General features: G+C 44.9%; 1 protein-coding gene across 1 annotated transcript in view; it reads right to left on the minus strand.

Annotated features, from left to right (window-relative positions):
- Nucleotides 1–15,791, minus strand: part of ELL3 (elongation factor for RNA polymerase II 3) — a 250,716-nt gene that overhangs the window by 223,283 nt on the left and 11,642 nt on the right. Inside the window, exon 2 of the mRNA XM_085644350.1 lies at nucleotides 9,150–9,203. Within this exon, the coding sequence (XP_085500476.1) occupies nucleotides 9,150–9,203 (54 nt within the window). The remainder of the gene's footprint in view (nucleotides 1–9,149; nucleotides 9,204–15,791) is intronic.

Consider the following 15,791-nt stretch of genomic DNA (forward strand, 5'->3'; position numbering starts at 1 on the left):
GTGAAGTATAGTGATGTGGCTTAGAGTAGAGTGATGTAGAGTGGCATGACAGAGAAGATTGGTGTAGAGTAGAAGGGCGAAGTGGAGTTGCGTAGAGAAGAATGACGTAGAGTAGCATAGAGTGGAGCAACGTGGCGTAAAGTGTCAAGATTAGAGTAATAGAGTGGTGTGGAGTGGCATAGAGTGGAGAAAGTAGAGTGGTGTAGAGTGGGGTGGGATAGAATGGCACTGTGTGGAGTGGAGTACAGTGGTGTAGAATAGAGTGGGGTGGCATGGGGGTAGAGTAGAGCGGCATAGAAAAGAGTGGAGTGGTGCAGAGTACAATGGAGGTGAGTAAAGAGGCATTGTATGGAGTAGAGTGGCAAAGAGTAGAGTTGCATAGAGAGATGTAGCGTGGCATAGAGTGGGGTAGAGTGGCGCAGAGTGGCTTGGTATAGAGTAGAGTGGTGTGGAATGGTATATGCTAGATTGGTGTAGAGTTGAGTAGCATAGAGTGCAATGGCATAGAGTGACATTGTGTGGGGTGGAGCAAAGTGGAGTGTCCTAGAGTGGCAAGAGTAGAGGGATGGAGCAGTGTGGACTTGCATTGAGTAGAGAAAGTAGAGTGGCATTGAGTGGAGTACAGTGGTGTAGAGTAGAGTGTGGGGGTGTGATGTGGTGAGGCGTAGAGTAGAGTGGCATAGAATATAGTGGAGTAAAGTGGGGTGAAGTGGAGTACAGTGGAATGGTGTACAGTGGAGTGGTGTAGAGTGGCATAGAGTGGGGTGGAGAAGAGTAGCGTTGAGTACAGTGGTGTGGTACAGAGTAGAGTGGCGTGTCGAAGAGTAGACGTATAGAGTGGCATAGAGTAGACTGGTGTACAGCAGAGTGGCGCAGAGTTGAGTAGCGTAGAATGGCGTTGAGTAGCAAATAGTGTAGTGGAGCAGAGTGGAGTGGTACGAGTAGACTGTCAGAGAGGAGTGGCGCGGACTAGCATAGAGTGGAGAAAGAGTGGCATAGAGTAGACTGGTGCGGAGTGGAGTACAGTGGTGCTGAGTAGGGTATGGTGGTGTAGAGAAGAGTGGCATATAACAGAGTGGAGTAAAATGGAGTGAAGTGGAATACAGTGGTGTGTAGTGGCATAGACTAATGAATTTGAGTAGACTGGCGTAAAGTGGCACTGTATGGAGTAGAGTGGGATAGAGAGGTGTAGAGCGTCATAGGGTGGAGTAGAGTGGCATGATGTAGAGTGGCAGTGGCATTGTGTGGAGCAGAGGGGCGGGGATTGCTGTGGAGTAGAGTGAAGTGGTGTAGTGTAGAGTGGGGTTGAGTGGAGAAGGGTACACAGAGTGGCACGGAGTAGAGTGGCACGGAGTAGAGTGGCATGGAGTAGAGTGGCATGGAGTGTCGAAAATTTGAGCGGCGTAGAGTAGCGTAGCATAGAGTGGCATTGTGTGGAGTAGCATAGAGTGGCATAGCACAGAGTGGCGTAGAGTGCAGTTGATTGGTGTAGAGTAGGGTGGAGGAGCGTGGAGTAGAGTTAAATGGAGTAGTGCAGAGTAGAGTGGTGTTGAGTAGCAAGGCGTGGACTAGAGTGCCACAGAGAGGGGTGGAGTAGAGTACAGTGGCGTGGACTGGAATAGAGTGGAGAAAGTAGAGTGGCATAGAGTGGGGTGGAGTGGCATTGTAGAGTGGAGTACTGTGGTGTAGAGTAGAGTGGTGTAGCGTAGAGTGGAGTGGAGTAAAGTGGGGAGAAGTGGAGTACAGTAGAGTGGGGTACAGTGGAGTAGCATACAGTAGAGTGATGTAAAGTGGCATAGATTGGGGTGGAGTACTGTGTTGTAGAGTAGAGTGGTGTGGCGTAGAGTAGAGGGGGTGAAGTGGAGTACAGTAGAGTGGGGTGGAGTGGGGTGGAGTAGAGTGGGGTACAGTGGAGTCGCGTACCGTAGAGTGGTGTAGAGTGGGGTAGAGTAGAGTTGAGTAGAGTGGCATGGTACAGTGTAGAGTGGTGTGGCAAAGAGTAGAGTAGTTTAGAGTGGCATAGAGTAGAGTGGAGCAGAGCTGAGTTGCGCAGAGCTGGGTAGAGTAGAGTGGGGTTGAGTGGAGAAGCATACATAGAGTGACAAGGAGTGGCATAACGTAGTGTGGCATGGAGTAGCATACCGCAGACTGGCATGAAGTGGGAGTGGCAATGTGTGGATTGGAGAGGCATGGAGTGTTGAAACGTTGAGCGGCGTGGAGTAGAGTGGAGTTGCATTGAGTGGCATTGTGTGGAGTAGATTGGAGTGGCATAGAGTGCAGTTGATTGGTGTCGTGTAGGGTGGAGTAGCGTAGAGTGAAGTAGAGTGAAATTGAGTAGTGCAGAGCGGAGTGGTGTTGAGTAGGGAGGCATGGACTAGAGTGCCATAGAGTGGGGTGGAGTACAGTACAGTGGCGTGGACTGGCATAGAGTGGAGAAATTAGAGTGGCATAGAGTGGGGTGGAGTGGCATTGTAGAGTGGAGTACTGTGGTGTAGAGTAGAGTGGTGTGGCGCAGAGTAGAGTGGGGTGAAGTGGAGTAAAGTAGAGTGGGGTGGAGTAGAGTGGGGTACAGTGGAGTAGCGTACAGTAGAGTGGTGTAGAGTGGGGTGGAGTAGAGTAGCGTTGAGTAGAGTGGCATGGTACAGTGTAGAGTGGTGTGGCAAAGAGTAGAGTGGTTTAGAGTGGCATAGAGTAGATTGGTGCAGAGTGGAGTGGGGCAGAGCTTAGTTGCGCAGAGTAGAATGGCATCAAGTAGCATATAGTGGAGTGGAGCTGAGTGGAGTGGCAAGAGTAGAGTGAGAGTAGAGTGGCATAGAGTGCAGAAAGTGGAGTGGTGTAGAGTGGCACTGAGTGGAGTACAGTGATGCAGAGTAGGGTATGGTGGCATAGAGAAGAGTGGCATAGAATAGAGTGGAGAATAGAGGGAGTAAAATGGGGTGGAGCACAGTGGTGTGTAGAGGCATAGAGTATAATTAATTGGAGGAGAGTGGTGTAAAGTAGCAGTCTATGGGAGTAGAGTGGCGTAGAGTGCAGTTGATTGGCATAGCGTGGGGTGGAGTGGCACATAGTAGAGCGAAATGGAGCAGCGCAGAGTGGAGTGGCATCGAGTAGAGGCATGAAGTAGAGTGCCATAGAGTGGGGTGGAGTGGACTACAGTGGTGTGTAGTGGCTTAGAAAAGAGTGATGTACATTAGAGTGGCGTAGAATGAAGTTGCATAGAGTAGTACAGTTGTAGGTTTAAGTGACTAAAGCATCAATAGAGACAGCAGACAGGGTAAAAGCAACATAAATAAGTGGAGTGGTGTAGAGTGGCGTTGAGTAAAGTGGCTCGGTACAGAGTAGAGTGGTGTGGCGAAGAGCAGAGTGGTGTAGAGAGGCATAGAGTAGACCGCGTAGAAAAGAGTGATGTAGATAAGAGTGGCGTAGAATGAAGTTACATAGAGTAATATAATTGTAGGTTTAACTAGAGCGTCCATAGAGACAGCTTACAGGGTGAAAGCAACATAAATAAGCAGCTCAATGCCTGTGTTAGAAGTAGGAAAGCAAATTACACGTCCATGACAAATACTGAAACGCTCAAAAAATATTTTAAAAATAGTGCCATGCATAAAGACAAAGAAGAAGAAAGATGAGGACGAGCACATGTACTTGGTAGATGCTCCAGGGAGGCGGTAATAAAAGAAAGTAAGGGAAACGTACGAGAGCTAAGCAGTCAAAAGATTGTGAATGAGAGGGATACCAAAAGTAACCAATGGTATGCTGTGGGTGGGTTGTAAGCCCGCTGAATTGTAAACTAAGTCTTGTAGCACAGCGCATGGGCTGTGTAGATGAGACCAAAAAGGCAGTCAATAATAGGATGAGGGGAGAGACAATTGCTCCCATCGCTGCAGTCAGTTCCCACTCTATGTGTATTGTAAAGAATTGTCAACAGGCCAGCAGAAAGCTGCACTTTTCGCGCCAGACATAAAAAATATATATATTATCACTTCCCAGGTTCAAACACTTGGATACCTCCTTCTAGAAAAGAGTTTAAAGGCGGATTATCCTGATTTGTGCCAGAACAGGACCAGTTAAATACAGAGTGAACTATGTTACACCTGTTACGAAAGAATGGCTTAATCGCATGTTGATCACTGCTGGCCAGAGGCAACCCAAGACTCATTAACAACGCAATTAGTTTAGGCTTTTTTACAGTGGAAATGTCTTCTTAAGCTTTTGTAAGACATACAGTACAATACCCCAGGGGCGTCTGCAGCAGTGAAAGATGTAATTGCACACACAACAGATACAGGACACAACAGAAATGTAAGGTTCCTTTACACTGAACAGGTACCATTCAGACAGCAACATTTGAAGCAGCAAACCATCATGTTCGAGCAGGAAGGAGAGTATCTTTCCCTCCTCTTAAGAATATGTGGATGAGAAGCATATTGGATGTTCACATTTCCGAAAGTAAACCATGATTGATCTTATGTTTATTTATTTTTTACGTTTCACTATACTTTATCATAGAATATCACCCCTGTTGGGGAGATGTCCCTATGGTAAGGTATAAGAAAAGTCAAAATGTTAAATAAATTGGAGAAAAAAAAATTGTAAGAATATTTTGAGGCAAATTATTAATGTGTATTAATGTTACATTTATTTCACATGTAAAATAAAAGAAATGCTACAACACTATTAACAATTTTTAAATAAGTATTTAAATAATTTAAATATATTAAATTAACATTATTTAAAATGTAAAAAAATAACCTACCTAAAGTAAAATCTTTATATTAATTTATTAGGTACTAAAAATTTCAAAATGCTAGGTATAGAATTAATCAACAAATAATTGTATTATTTTTAGAAAAATACAACTTACATTTGTTTTTCAATGAAAAAAGCTTATCAATATATTTTGATATAAAATATGTATTTTTTATATTTACATTTTTAACATTAAGTTAAATATATCTCTTTAAATAACTAAATTTATTTAAACGTTATTTTATAAAGGGTTCTTTAATAAATCCCTTCTGTGATTACTTTCTATAGGAGGTTGCTGCAGTATTGCAGATTGGCCGGGAGTGGTGCTGGACTACTGCTCCAGTTTGGCAGTAGTAAATTACAGTCGTAAATTTGGCTCCACCCCTGTTTCAGATTCTGTGCAAGTATCTGGCATGTGACTGAACACGTGCTTGTGTGTGCAATTATACACTTTTATATATTGTCTGTCAAAAACTTTATTTCGGTCTTTTATGACCATAAAAGTATACAAAATAGACAGCATACAATTCAATAGAATAAGAGAATAAAAAGGTAAAATGACATCCAGCCCTGAAATTCAAAACTGTCATAAATCCAAATCCAGTAGGCCAATAAAACCACGGTGGTGGTCAGATAGAAAACCAACGACTGGCATGTTACATTCAATGATCTGCAGGAGACTCCGTCACCCCTACTCACTTTTATGATTATTCAAGCGTGTGGTCAAAGAGTACATACACAAAGCGCCCCAGCAAGTGAGTTAACGATCCGAGCTATCCTGGCAGTATTATATCATACGATTTGCTACATGCGCATACATCTATGCAGCATGTGCTTTAAGAGCCTGGCCAATTTTTAAATGCTTTCTGTTATAACCAAGCCATAACTATTTTCCTAGTTTTTATTCTGTTGTAAGTTTTATGGGGGCCAAAGTTTGCAGTAATATGTACTAGAACCATGCCGGGCGCTTGCATTGCATTTTTCTACTCATGACACCGTCCATCCTCATACTGTGATGCCCCAATGGCACCTTTTCAGCCTCACTCGCTACCAATACCCAGTGTGCGGGCTTGCTTCCATTTTCAGCGCATACCTCCCAGAGGATGCAAACATACGTCCTGTCAGAGACTAAAGGCAAACACGACAGAAAGCAGTGCACCTGCAGTCACTCTGCCCCCAAAATCCCAACGAGGCCAAATCGTCAGTGTAGAACGCTCAGTCTAGTTATGGGACAGGATAGACTCGATAGGAATACGGGGCAATGGAGATCCGAATTACAACTGACAGGCTGCAATACTTCTAGAGGATAGGAACTCCATGTCCGCAGTAGCCGACCAAGCCATGACGTTTCGCCTCCACTCTTTATACGTCTGGGGTCTGGAGAACACTGGTCATGTTCATGCTGCCTACCCAAGAGGAGCAGTAGCTCCCAACCCCAAGCCTCCGCTCTCATCCTCTCAGCCACATGTATGAAGCAGAGCAGAGAGGGGGTTGGGGCAGGATGCAGGGTGAACATGAATCCCTAGACCGCTCTAGCAGTGATGGGACTACCATGACAATGACAACGGGCAGGAGACCACAAGTCTTGTGCTGAAAGGATGCAACGCCGCTTCACAATTAAAGCTCTTGTGCTTGTGGTGCTGTGGTGGGCAAACGTCTGTAATTCGCTGAGAAACAAGATCCCAGCGCATTGAACCACCGCGTTCTTCAAATGTTATCATGGTGCTCGCTCTTCAAATGTGATCATGGTGCACCTCGCAAGGGTCAGTACCTTGGATTTCCCCGGGTTGGTTTTGATCTCACTGCCTGCATCTGGGCGTCAGTCTGATTCTGCAGCCTATCAGAGTTAACATCAAGTAGGACAAGGGCGTCCGCGTCCAGCACTTAATAATGGTGGCAGGTCTGTAGCTTAGGAGGACAAATTCTATCCGACATCAAAATGTTAAGCACATCTGCCAAACAAATACCGAACAAAGAAGCAAACGCACGCTATTATTTAACAACAGATTCAGCTGAAATCTGAGACAGCTTCTCACTATTAATCTCACCCCGAAGCCCAACTCGTGTGTGAGCAATGCATTTCACAAGCATACAGAGTACGCTGGGAGGAACACTCTCTTGGCTTATTTCACACACTGTTTCCATCAACATCATCAACAGCTGTGGCCTGTAATGTTTTGGAAACAGCTCGACAGCCTGCGCTCAAACCCACTAAGTTGTACCCCTTGAGCCAGTCAACTAGGATAAAGGGCAGACATATGATAACATAACTAAAAAGCATAACTTGCTGCTAGGCACTTTGACTAGGGACTGTAACCAAAGCCGCAGTAAGACAACTGAGACATTAAGGTTTTCAAAGACAGCCTAGACTCTACAGACATGCTCCTATGGAATATCGCTGTCCATTGATGCCCTCGTTATTGGAATTGTAGCGCCTTTGCACATAAAATGTGTTTAAGATACTATCTCAGCCCCCCCAAGTGTGACAGACCCTTCTGGTTTGTTTATTGTTCATGCTTTTAATTGTCCTTCTGTAAAAAAGTTAAAAATAAAAATAAAAAAAACTGTATACCGTGTTTTTTGTGGAATGACTATGCCATGCTGTATCGGAATTTAAAACCTACTCAGACTTTCCTCTTTCACCTCAGTCTTTCAGACCCCTTCAACACTTGATTGATATGCCCATGCATATTCATGTTTCGGCATGTTGCGTCATCAGCACCAATCATGGCTGACCAACCCTTTTGAAAAGACCCATCAGTTCCCAAGTACCTCAGAGGATCAGAGAATGGACTACCAGGCCCCTCGCATGCGGGGAGGCAACACAGCGCACTGCCCAATTCTTGCAGCGTAGGCACGGCTGTGGATCGAACGACATCCTGTCCCGATTACTCCAATAACTAACCCTTAGTTGTGGAGGATTAAGAAAGGGTGAAGACCTTGTGACCAGCTCAGTGGCTGGGCTGAATTAGACATATGGAGTCGCTGGACAATGTAAAGGCTAATAGGGCTTGTCCCCAATCCCGTCTCAATAACTGCCGGTGATCCAGGACAGTACAGGCAACAAATGGGCGAGGATATGTTGAAGACTCTAACCCACCCTGAAGGGTGGTGGGCAACTGTTTGGCAAACACCGCTCGCTCGCTTCCCACTGCCCTCCCAGTACCTTAAAATCATGATAAGTCTTGTTAGATGCCACGGAGGAGAGAAAAGCAGGTGAGAACTTCTTGAATGGGCTAAGGACGAAAGGAAGGAAACAGAATCTTAGTCTCCCACACACTCGGTTTCCCAAACAACATCCACCATATTGTCCTTGTGTTATGCAACTCAAGGTCAAACGGAACGAACTACTTTGTGTCTTCACTGTACTTCTGCCTTTAGTTTTTGCCCCTCCTTTTGTCTGGCACATCGAGGACACTCTCCTGCCCATGGAAGGTACGGACTGAAGTGGACCCCGCCTCACTCTCCTTGGGATTGCACCATCTCCTCTCCCACTTGGGGGTGCTACATTTAGTTAAGTGTCATAGTCAAGGGGTAAATGTCCCCGCTTCCGCACTCCGACCCGTCACAGTGACGGGTCTTTCTCCAATGGAACTCAACATGTCAGACCTAGCAGCAGTAGGCAGTAAAAATTCACTGAGAAGAACATCCTTGCAAAAATTGCAATTCAAGAATTGGGCCTCAGGTGGCCGGCCACCTTGTTGGTTATGGCTTCCCGTCTTTGCACTGCACTCCCCCCTAGGATAGGAGTTTGGCCGGCTGACTACCAGATCAAATAAAATCAATGTCTCCGTCTATGTTATTACAAACCGTAAGCAGATGTTTTAGCATACTTGTGCGATCAGTCACCTACCTACAGTGTATACCACATATGTAGTATACAAGAAACGGCCCATCAAAGTCATTGCTTCTAAATTTACTGGGGTAGAATAGGGATCCCAACTATGCATCGCTGCTTTAGGATACTGGGTCTGACATACTTTGAGGGCAGTTTTAAGCGTTTGCAGAGCCGTTAATGAGCAAACACATTGACTCCTTCCTCAGCCATGGAACTTGACATCATTCACTCCATCATTCTCCACTTCTTGGGGGTGAGGGGGGGGGGTTTAGTGACCAGAGCCCCCTCCTCATCTCCACTGGACTCCATCAGTGCCTCACTCACTGGGTTACGAGGAGGTGATGCAGCCCCCAAAAACGTGCCTTTCTTTGAGGGCCAACGCCATCCTACATCTGTTACACCATAAGACCGGTAACTTTTATTAAAACGGGAAAATTGAAATTAAGAGCATGCACTGGTCATTTTACCATAAACTAGGGTGTGCCCCTTCAAGAAAACCAAAAAAAAAAAAATCATATGACCTCCCCCTTGAGGCGTGCTCAGAAGCTGCTGTACTTACCCCCTGGTTTCCTTGGAAGGAGATTACTGGCTGGGACAGTCTGGCTCCAGAGACCTGTGGAAAGGGAATGCAAGAGAACAGTAGTTCAGTAAAAACAATATAATTCATTCTCACAGGTCAGTCCTTTCAGCTCACCCTTTAAATAGCTTTGCTTTTAAACTTATGATTCAGTTCTTCACTTTGAAAACTAGTTCTCCAAGTATGCCATTATGGTGTATTAAAGCATTTTTGAGGTTCCCAGCCATCTCAAACAATAACATGTTATTGCGGCGGATCAGACTGGCAATGAATGCACATTATCAATGTAAAATCATTAACCAATGTTTCTACTGAAACCCAAAACGATGGCTGCATGAGTGAATTACAGGAAAATAAGGTCCCATGGGTAAATACTGTTTTCTGGGTTGTAGATGGCAATAAGTCGGTGACTTTCCGTGTGCCTGCTGGTTACTTTCTGCTGTTAGTTTTATGCTGCTATGTCATTTTGTAAACACAGTCAGTGCTTCTTTGTTCTGGCTGAAGATGTTACAAGAAGGGCCACCGGAGAAGAGTTCCACTGCTCCTAGGAGACCACAAACTTGGCATGACGTTTTACTGACATCAGACAATGAATGTGAGCCTGAAGCCAGGTAAGTGGCACACGGCCACGCAATCCTTTAAGCCCTCTATCCAAATGCAATGTGTATTTTTACTTATAATGGAACGTTAAATATGTATTAGACTAATTAACAAAGGCTAATAAGCACCACCAAAGATAACCAGGATTATGAAATTAAGCAGTTTTTAAAACCTACATGATAATTGCTCTATTGAGCCTTTCGATCGTGGCACCACCATGGATGAAAAACTTGCTCTAGATCACGCGTGTCCAACGTAGGTCCATGAGGATTTACGCCACTTTTTCAGAGCAGCTGTTGTAACCTTATTCCTCCTATCCACAGGCATTTACCGTTCCTCACTCTTTTCTCCCCTCCTTCTTCCCTGTAAATGGTTTCTCCCTCTGCCTTAAACAGACAGTAACGAACATTCTACTCTGACTGGATTTTGTGATGGCGAATAGAGCTGCTTCCAAGTCATTCATGTGGAGATTTTATTTAAAACATTTTGGCGACGAAGATGGGATACAAACCTATGCATGCAAAGCACAATAGACTAGTTTCAATTCGTTGCCATATCTAGACTAATCTAAGGTGGCTATCTCTAAAAAGTAGGAGGTGCCACCTACTTCTCCTGTGTAAAGGAAGTCACTTTTTAGCACAGGTTATTGACACATTCAGGTAGATTCTTAGAAAATGTAATGGCCTTTTATAAGGGTACTCCATTGTTCTCCAAGTACTGTTGTGACAACTAACCAACGTGCCACCCCCCTGCAGAAACATTCATTTTGTTTGCTTTCTTTATAATCAGCAGGAAGGAGCAATGTATGAGATACAGCTCCACGGGCACCCTCTTCAATTACACACACAGTGCCAGGGTTCTGCACCCAACCCACTTCTTTTTAACATTTGCATTAAAATCCCTTCACAACACGCTGCTGGAACCTGGGTACGTTTACAAATACAGCCACTGGCGCCTCACTCTTCGGACAAGACGAGGCCGAAGAATTTTTTTTTTTCCCAATCATTATTCCTCATAATATTTAGAGACAGGCTACATTTCTGTCCTACCTGCAGGATCATATGTGTTTGTGTTGACCCTGGGTCTGAGAAACATCACAGCAATGAATGAGGCCTGGCTAAGATAGCAGTGACCTGTGTGCAAAGGGACCGTAAGTGCCCAAGTCCAGAGAGTGCACAATCCCTGGCGCCTAATTTTTCTGCAACAGCGGTCATGAAGATGATGATGCATAGAGAGGAGACAGAAGGGGCACAGTAGAGCTGTTTTAAAGGCTCGTGTGTGAGGAAGCAGCAGTTCATAGGAGGTTCGCTAATTGATATGATGGGCACTGCACTAGTCTTCATGCCGAATCCTGTGATTTTAGAACAAACTTCAAATAGGAAACACAGAATTTAAAGAAGCACATGGCATGCCTCGAAAGGCAGCATCCTATACCTTTTAACTTGTAGGAAGTCCCTGGGTCACACTCACGCCATGCCAAACACTCAAAAGAGAAACTCTTCACAATCGAGCAGAAAAATGGAACCAAAAACAGGGTTAAGAAATTCCAAGGGGAGACATACGGTGCTCTAGCCAAGGCACTCATACTTCAAAGAAGACAGATGAAGTTAAAGGTACTTTAATGATATGCTAATCTCATATCTACGTCGACGTGTCTAGCTTGTAGCTTAGGACATTCAGACCATGCTCGCCTTACCCTGCCATGAGATGAGGAAAAGCCTTACAGTTACAGCTGCAGGATTCTGCATGTGTCCGAGCCACCTGCAACACAGCACTCCTGTAAAATACAACTCTTCACGCAACCCTTCCACGGTCCTGCTGCCGCGTCACAGCACCAGCCCTCTTAATAAGAGATGTTACCCGCAGGCGAGAGACACACTGGACAAGGGTGCCAGAGAAAGCCTGTCCCTGGGGTAATTAGGAGATTCTTCAACAGACAGATGTCTCGGAGAGGCAAGTAAGGCTGGAGAAGGGTCAATCAAATGTCAGGCCCTTCAGATCCCAGCCACCCCCCAGACCAGCTGCTGATCTTGCTTGGACTTGCTTGCGCACCTAGCTCCTGGGTCTTTGCTGTCAGGCTCTTCGGCTACACGCCAGGTGATATCAGAGCAGGGGCCTGGCAAAGAAGAACCTCACCCTGTCTCAGAGTATCCACAGGCATCACATTAAAAGTGAGGGGGAAAAGGCTGTCGCCAAGGCCCCGCCTCTACTTTCTTCACTGAAATAGTTTAGCAGCGTCAGCAGCTGCCTTCATGCCAGTATGATTTCTCACGTGTTTAATGAAGGCGCGAGCCCCACGACCCATAACTCCAAGTAGATGAAGTGCGGAGTGGGCTAAGGAGCACAGGCAGAAAGTTGAAGCGGGAGTCAGAGTGGCTGTCTCCGCTTTTCATCAAGGTAATGTGGTACGAGTGTTAACGAAACCAGATGGGATTGTGCAGATGTTTGCAGATGGATACACGTCGAAGCGGTGTCCTACCCTTACTCCCTTGAATGACTCTTCAGACACGTTTACAAGGGGTGAAGACAGCAGGACGGAACGCCAAGTGTGATAGGAAAAGTGGGTAACCTTCTCTTTCCATCAACCTCCCCCACCCTCGGACCCTCTAGCCACCAGTTTAGACATAGGAGTTGAACTGGAACCCAGAGAGACGGGCGGCCATTAGGTGGAGGGGTGTTGGTGAGTCAAACAGACTGCGACTATCAGAAAGAGCCACCTGCCCTGCTCCCAGGTATCAGCAAGACCGCAGGAAGAGGAGGTTTCCCGGAACGGGAGGAGCCTCGCGTTCCCTCACCCTGGAGCGTGTTCGCATCTCATGGACGCTCGCCCAATGCCAGAAGAAAAATATTTTGTCAAAATGTAATGTTATCTATATCCATGCAGAAACAGTAATCAAAGGCCACCAAGGGTCATCGTGTACACAGGAGCTGAGCAGGACAAGCTATTCATCACTTCCTGCAAAGTAAGGTGACGGCTCATGCAATGGAAACAAACTACCACGAGAAGAGAAGGTGGCATGTTTGTTGAACGAGCATCAGTCCTGAAAGGTTACAAGCAGCGTGAGGTTAGGGCAAACTCTAGTAGTACAACACAAACCTTGAAAATTAGAGAAAAACTTCTAATTCGGATCGTTACCTAACAATACTGACCAGTCCTCATCATTATTTTTGTTTTATTTAGTGGACGCGACTTTCTGTTTCGCTGCGCTTTCATGAAAGGGTGAGTAACAGGCTTTGTTCCAGAGGATATTACCTTGACGCTCAGTAATAGAATGAAATATAGAAAATACTTTGTGAAATTATAAGCCTTAATAAAGTATATAAATCAGGGCAAACTTGCGCTTGCTTGCTGCAAGTGGGACTAGGTACCCGACAACGTTTTATTTTTTAGAATACAAATGAAAAATAAATCATGAGTGCTAGACGTGGTAAAAATGAATGTGATTTTCCTCATTTAAAAAAATACCTGTCCCATTCATAATATTAACCCCGTCTTGTCTACATCCGAAGTATATATCTTATATCCGGTGATCATCAAGAGCACACCAGATATTCTATCAGCCATCGAAAGATAATAAGTGCCATGATTCCTTCCCCATTTTAAATCACGCAATCATCTGTCGCTAATGGAATTCCCATTGGTTGCACATTGGATGCCCAATCCTCACCCTCAAATGCCTGAAAAATGTGCCAAACATCAGGATTGTACCAGGTATTGCGTCCCATCATCTGAAACACAACAGATGTCCTGCCACCATGTCCAACCATACCTGTTGTCCATGCTCAACTCCACTTGCCCATCACATCATTTCAAACTTGTACCCAGTTTTTTCCACCCGATACAGAACATATATATCAGATACTCCTCCTTCTACCCCACTTAACATTAAAAAAATAATAATAAAAAAAAAAAAAAAAATGGTGCCTAACCTCCCAGTCACACTTCAAAAACAGAACAGGAAACTACGTTTTGTAAATGAGACAGGTTTTTTTGGTCGAGCCTGGGCAGCGCATGCGCTGCTCTGTGAGGAGCTTGACTTGAAGCTCTGCCCACTCTCCCCCCATTTTTTTGATTGGCTTCTGTCACTGTCCTTTGGAAACTGTGGCTTTTCATTGGTCAATAGGCTAAGTAGTCACTGCTCCGTACCGCCTTGTCTCATTTTGTAAACTCCCATGAGGACACCCCCTGTTACATGTGTTGTTACTTGGTAGACTGTAATTACAGCCTCCGAACACTATTTGCTTGAATGTTTTTCTCCTGCAGGCAGGACACGCTCGTCCACAATGCTTTTTTCTTTTCTTCATAGCATGGTACACCACGCTCATACAGTGCCGGCCGTGCCTTATTTGCAGCGCCGAACGTGGCCACAATTTTTTTTTACTCTTTATTAACTTTTTTTTCAAACTGCCCCATGCTGCACTTTTACTTTAATGGCAGCCACACCCCTTTCCTAAGAGGGGCCGGTCTAAGGAAGGGGTGCAACTGCCACTAAAGCAAAACCCTGGCATGGGGCGCTTTAACAAAAAAAAAAAAAAAATTGGCAAGTTGACAAACACATTTTTTTTTTTTGTAAAAGCAGCCATACCGCACTTCCACTTGCGACCGTGCCCCTTTTTGTAGACGCTGCTTGTCTAAGGAAAGGTGTGCGGCTGACGTTAAAGTGAAGGCGCCGCATGGGCGCTTTTACAAACAAGCATTTGCAATACAATATGTGTCGCATTTATGAGACTTTGTAAATGCGGGACCTATTGCATTGCAAATGTTTTTTTTTTTTTTACAAAACAGATGATGGTTCAATTACCAAAGTGCAGGTGACTCCTCCAGTAAGTAACTAAAAATAACGAAATTCCTCTCAAGTTATTATAAAGGTTAACTTATGTTCTTCTACACGCACATACATGTTGCAGTCACTATGGTACTATAAAGATGAATGGCAGAAGACTGTAAGGGTAAAGCGACACTAAGAGGGGTCACTGTCAAATTACAAAAGATTCCTTCAATAGGTCCATTAACCCACGAAGCTATACAAGCACAGAGCAAATCTAATTACTCAACACGATCTTAAGAAACAAACTCATCTAGGAAAGAGAGTCCAAGGGTTTGGCATCTAGAACCATGTTTAGAGTCTCTATCATATCACACTAATCGCCTACAGTAACCTATGAGTACAGTCACTGTGAACTCCGCTAATCACTGCCCGCAAACCATCCTAGTAAAAGCAACAGCCTGGGCGACATTAGAACGGAACAGAGTCGAGACTTGCACCAGATGACACTCGAGATTGAGAATCCCTTGGGATTTGAGCTTCTCAAAGCGGGAACAGCAGCCTCCGCAGAAATTCATTGTATGTAGATGATTTACGTTCCCATCCACCACCTTAATCTACTTAAGCAAACAGGGAGAATAACCCTGGCACACCAACCTCCTTCAGATGGACACTACAGCACTTGCACGCAGACAGGGATCTATGCGGCCTGCTTCCATAGAATGCATTCCAATATCTTCAGCCCATTATCCAAAGTATACTCTAGCTGGGTCGCCTAAGAGATTCAGAACTACAGACTGACTCAACAAGCTTGTGCAGAGGGCCCTTTAAAAAGGTTCCTTCCTCTGCACAGGCAGTCTAACATCTCATTGGTCTCCCTCACTTTCCTGAGATGCTGGATTGGTTTAATCTAGGTGTCCGGGTCATCATGTACCCGTTTCTCCATCTTGTGTGTGCAGACATCTCCGACTCATACGACTCAAATTCACACGAAAGGCTGTTAGCCTCTGGAGCCTCAGCTTGGGAGACAACAAATAATTGGGGATTAGAATACAGTTACTCACGTTGAGGCCCTATGGAGTCCATTTGACATTGATCTACTTGGGTTGCGAAGGAGCCAGGAGCATTCCATTGATAAGACTACTACGCTATCTTATTGAAGACAAACATACTCTTTTGTAATGAAAAAAACTATTTTTTGGAGCCAACTTAGCAAATTGCAAACCTAGACTTAAAAGGAGCTTCACTCTACTGTGGA

Source organism: Triturus cristatus, chromosome 3_1, assembly GCF_964204655.1.
Source record: "Triturus cristatus chromosome 3_1, aTriCri1.1, whole genome shotgun sequence".
In the NCBI taxonomy this organism is placed as follows: Eukaryota; Metazoa; Chordata; class Amphibia; order Caudata; family Salamandridae; genus Triturus; species Triturus cristatus.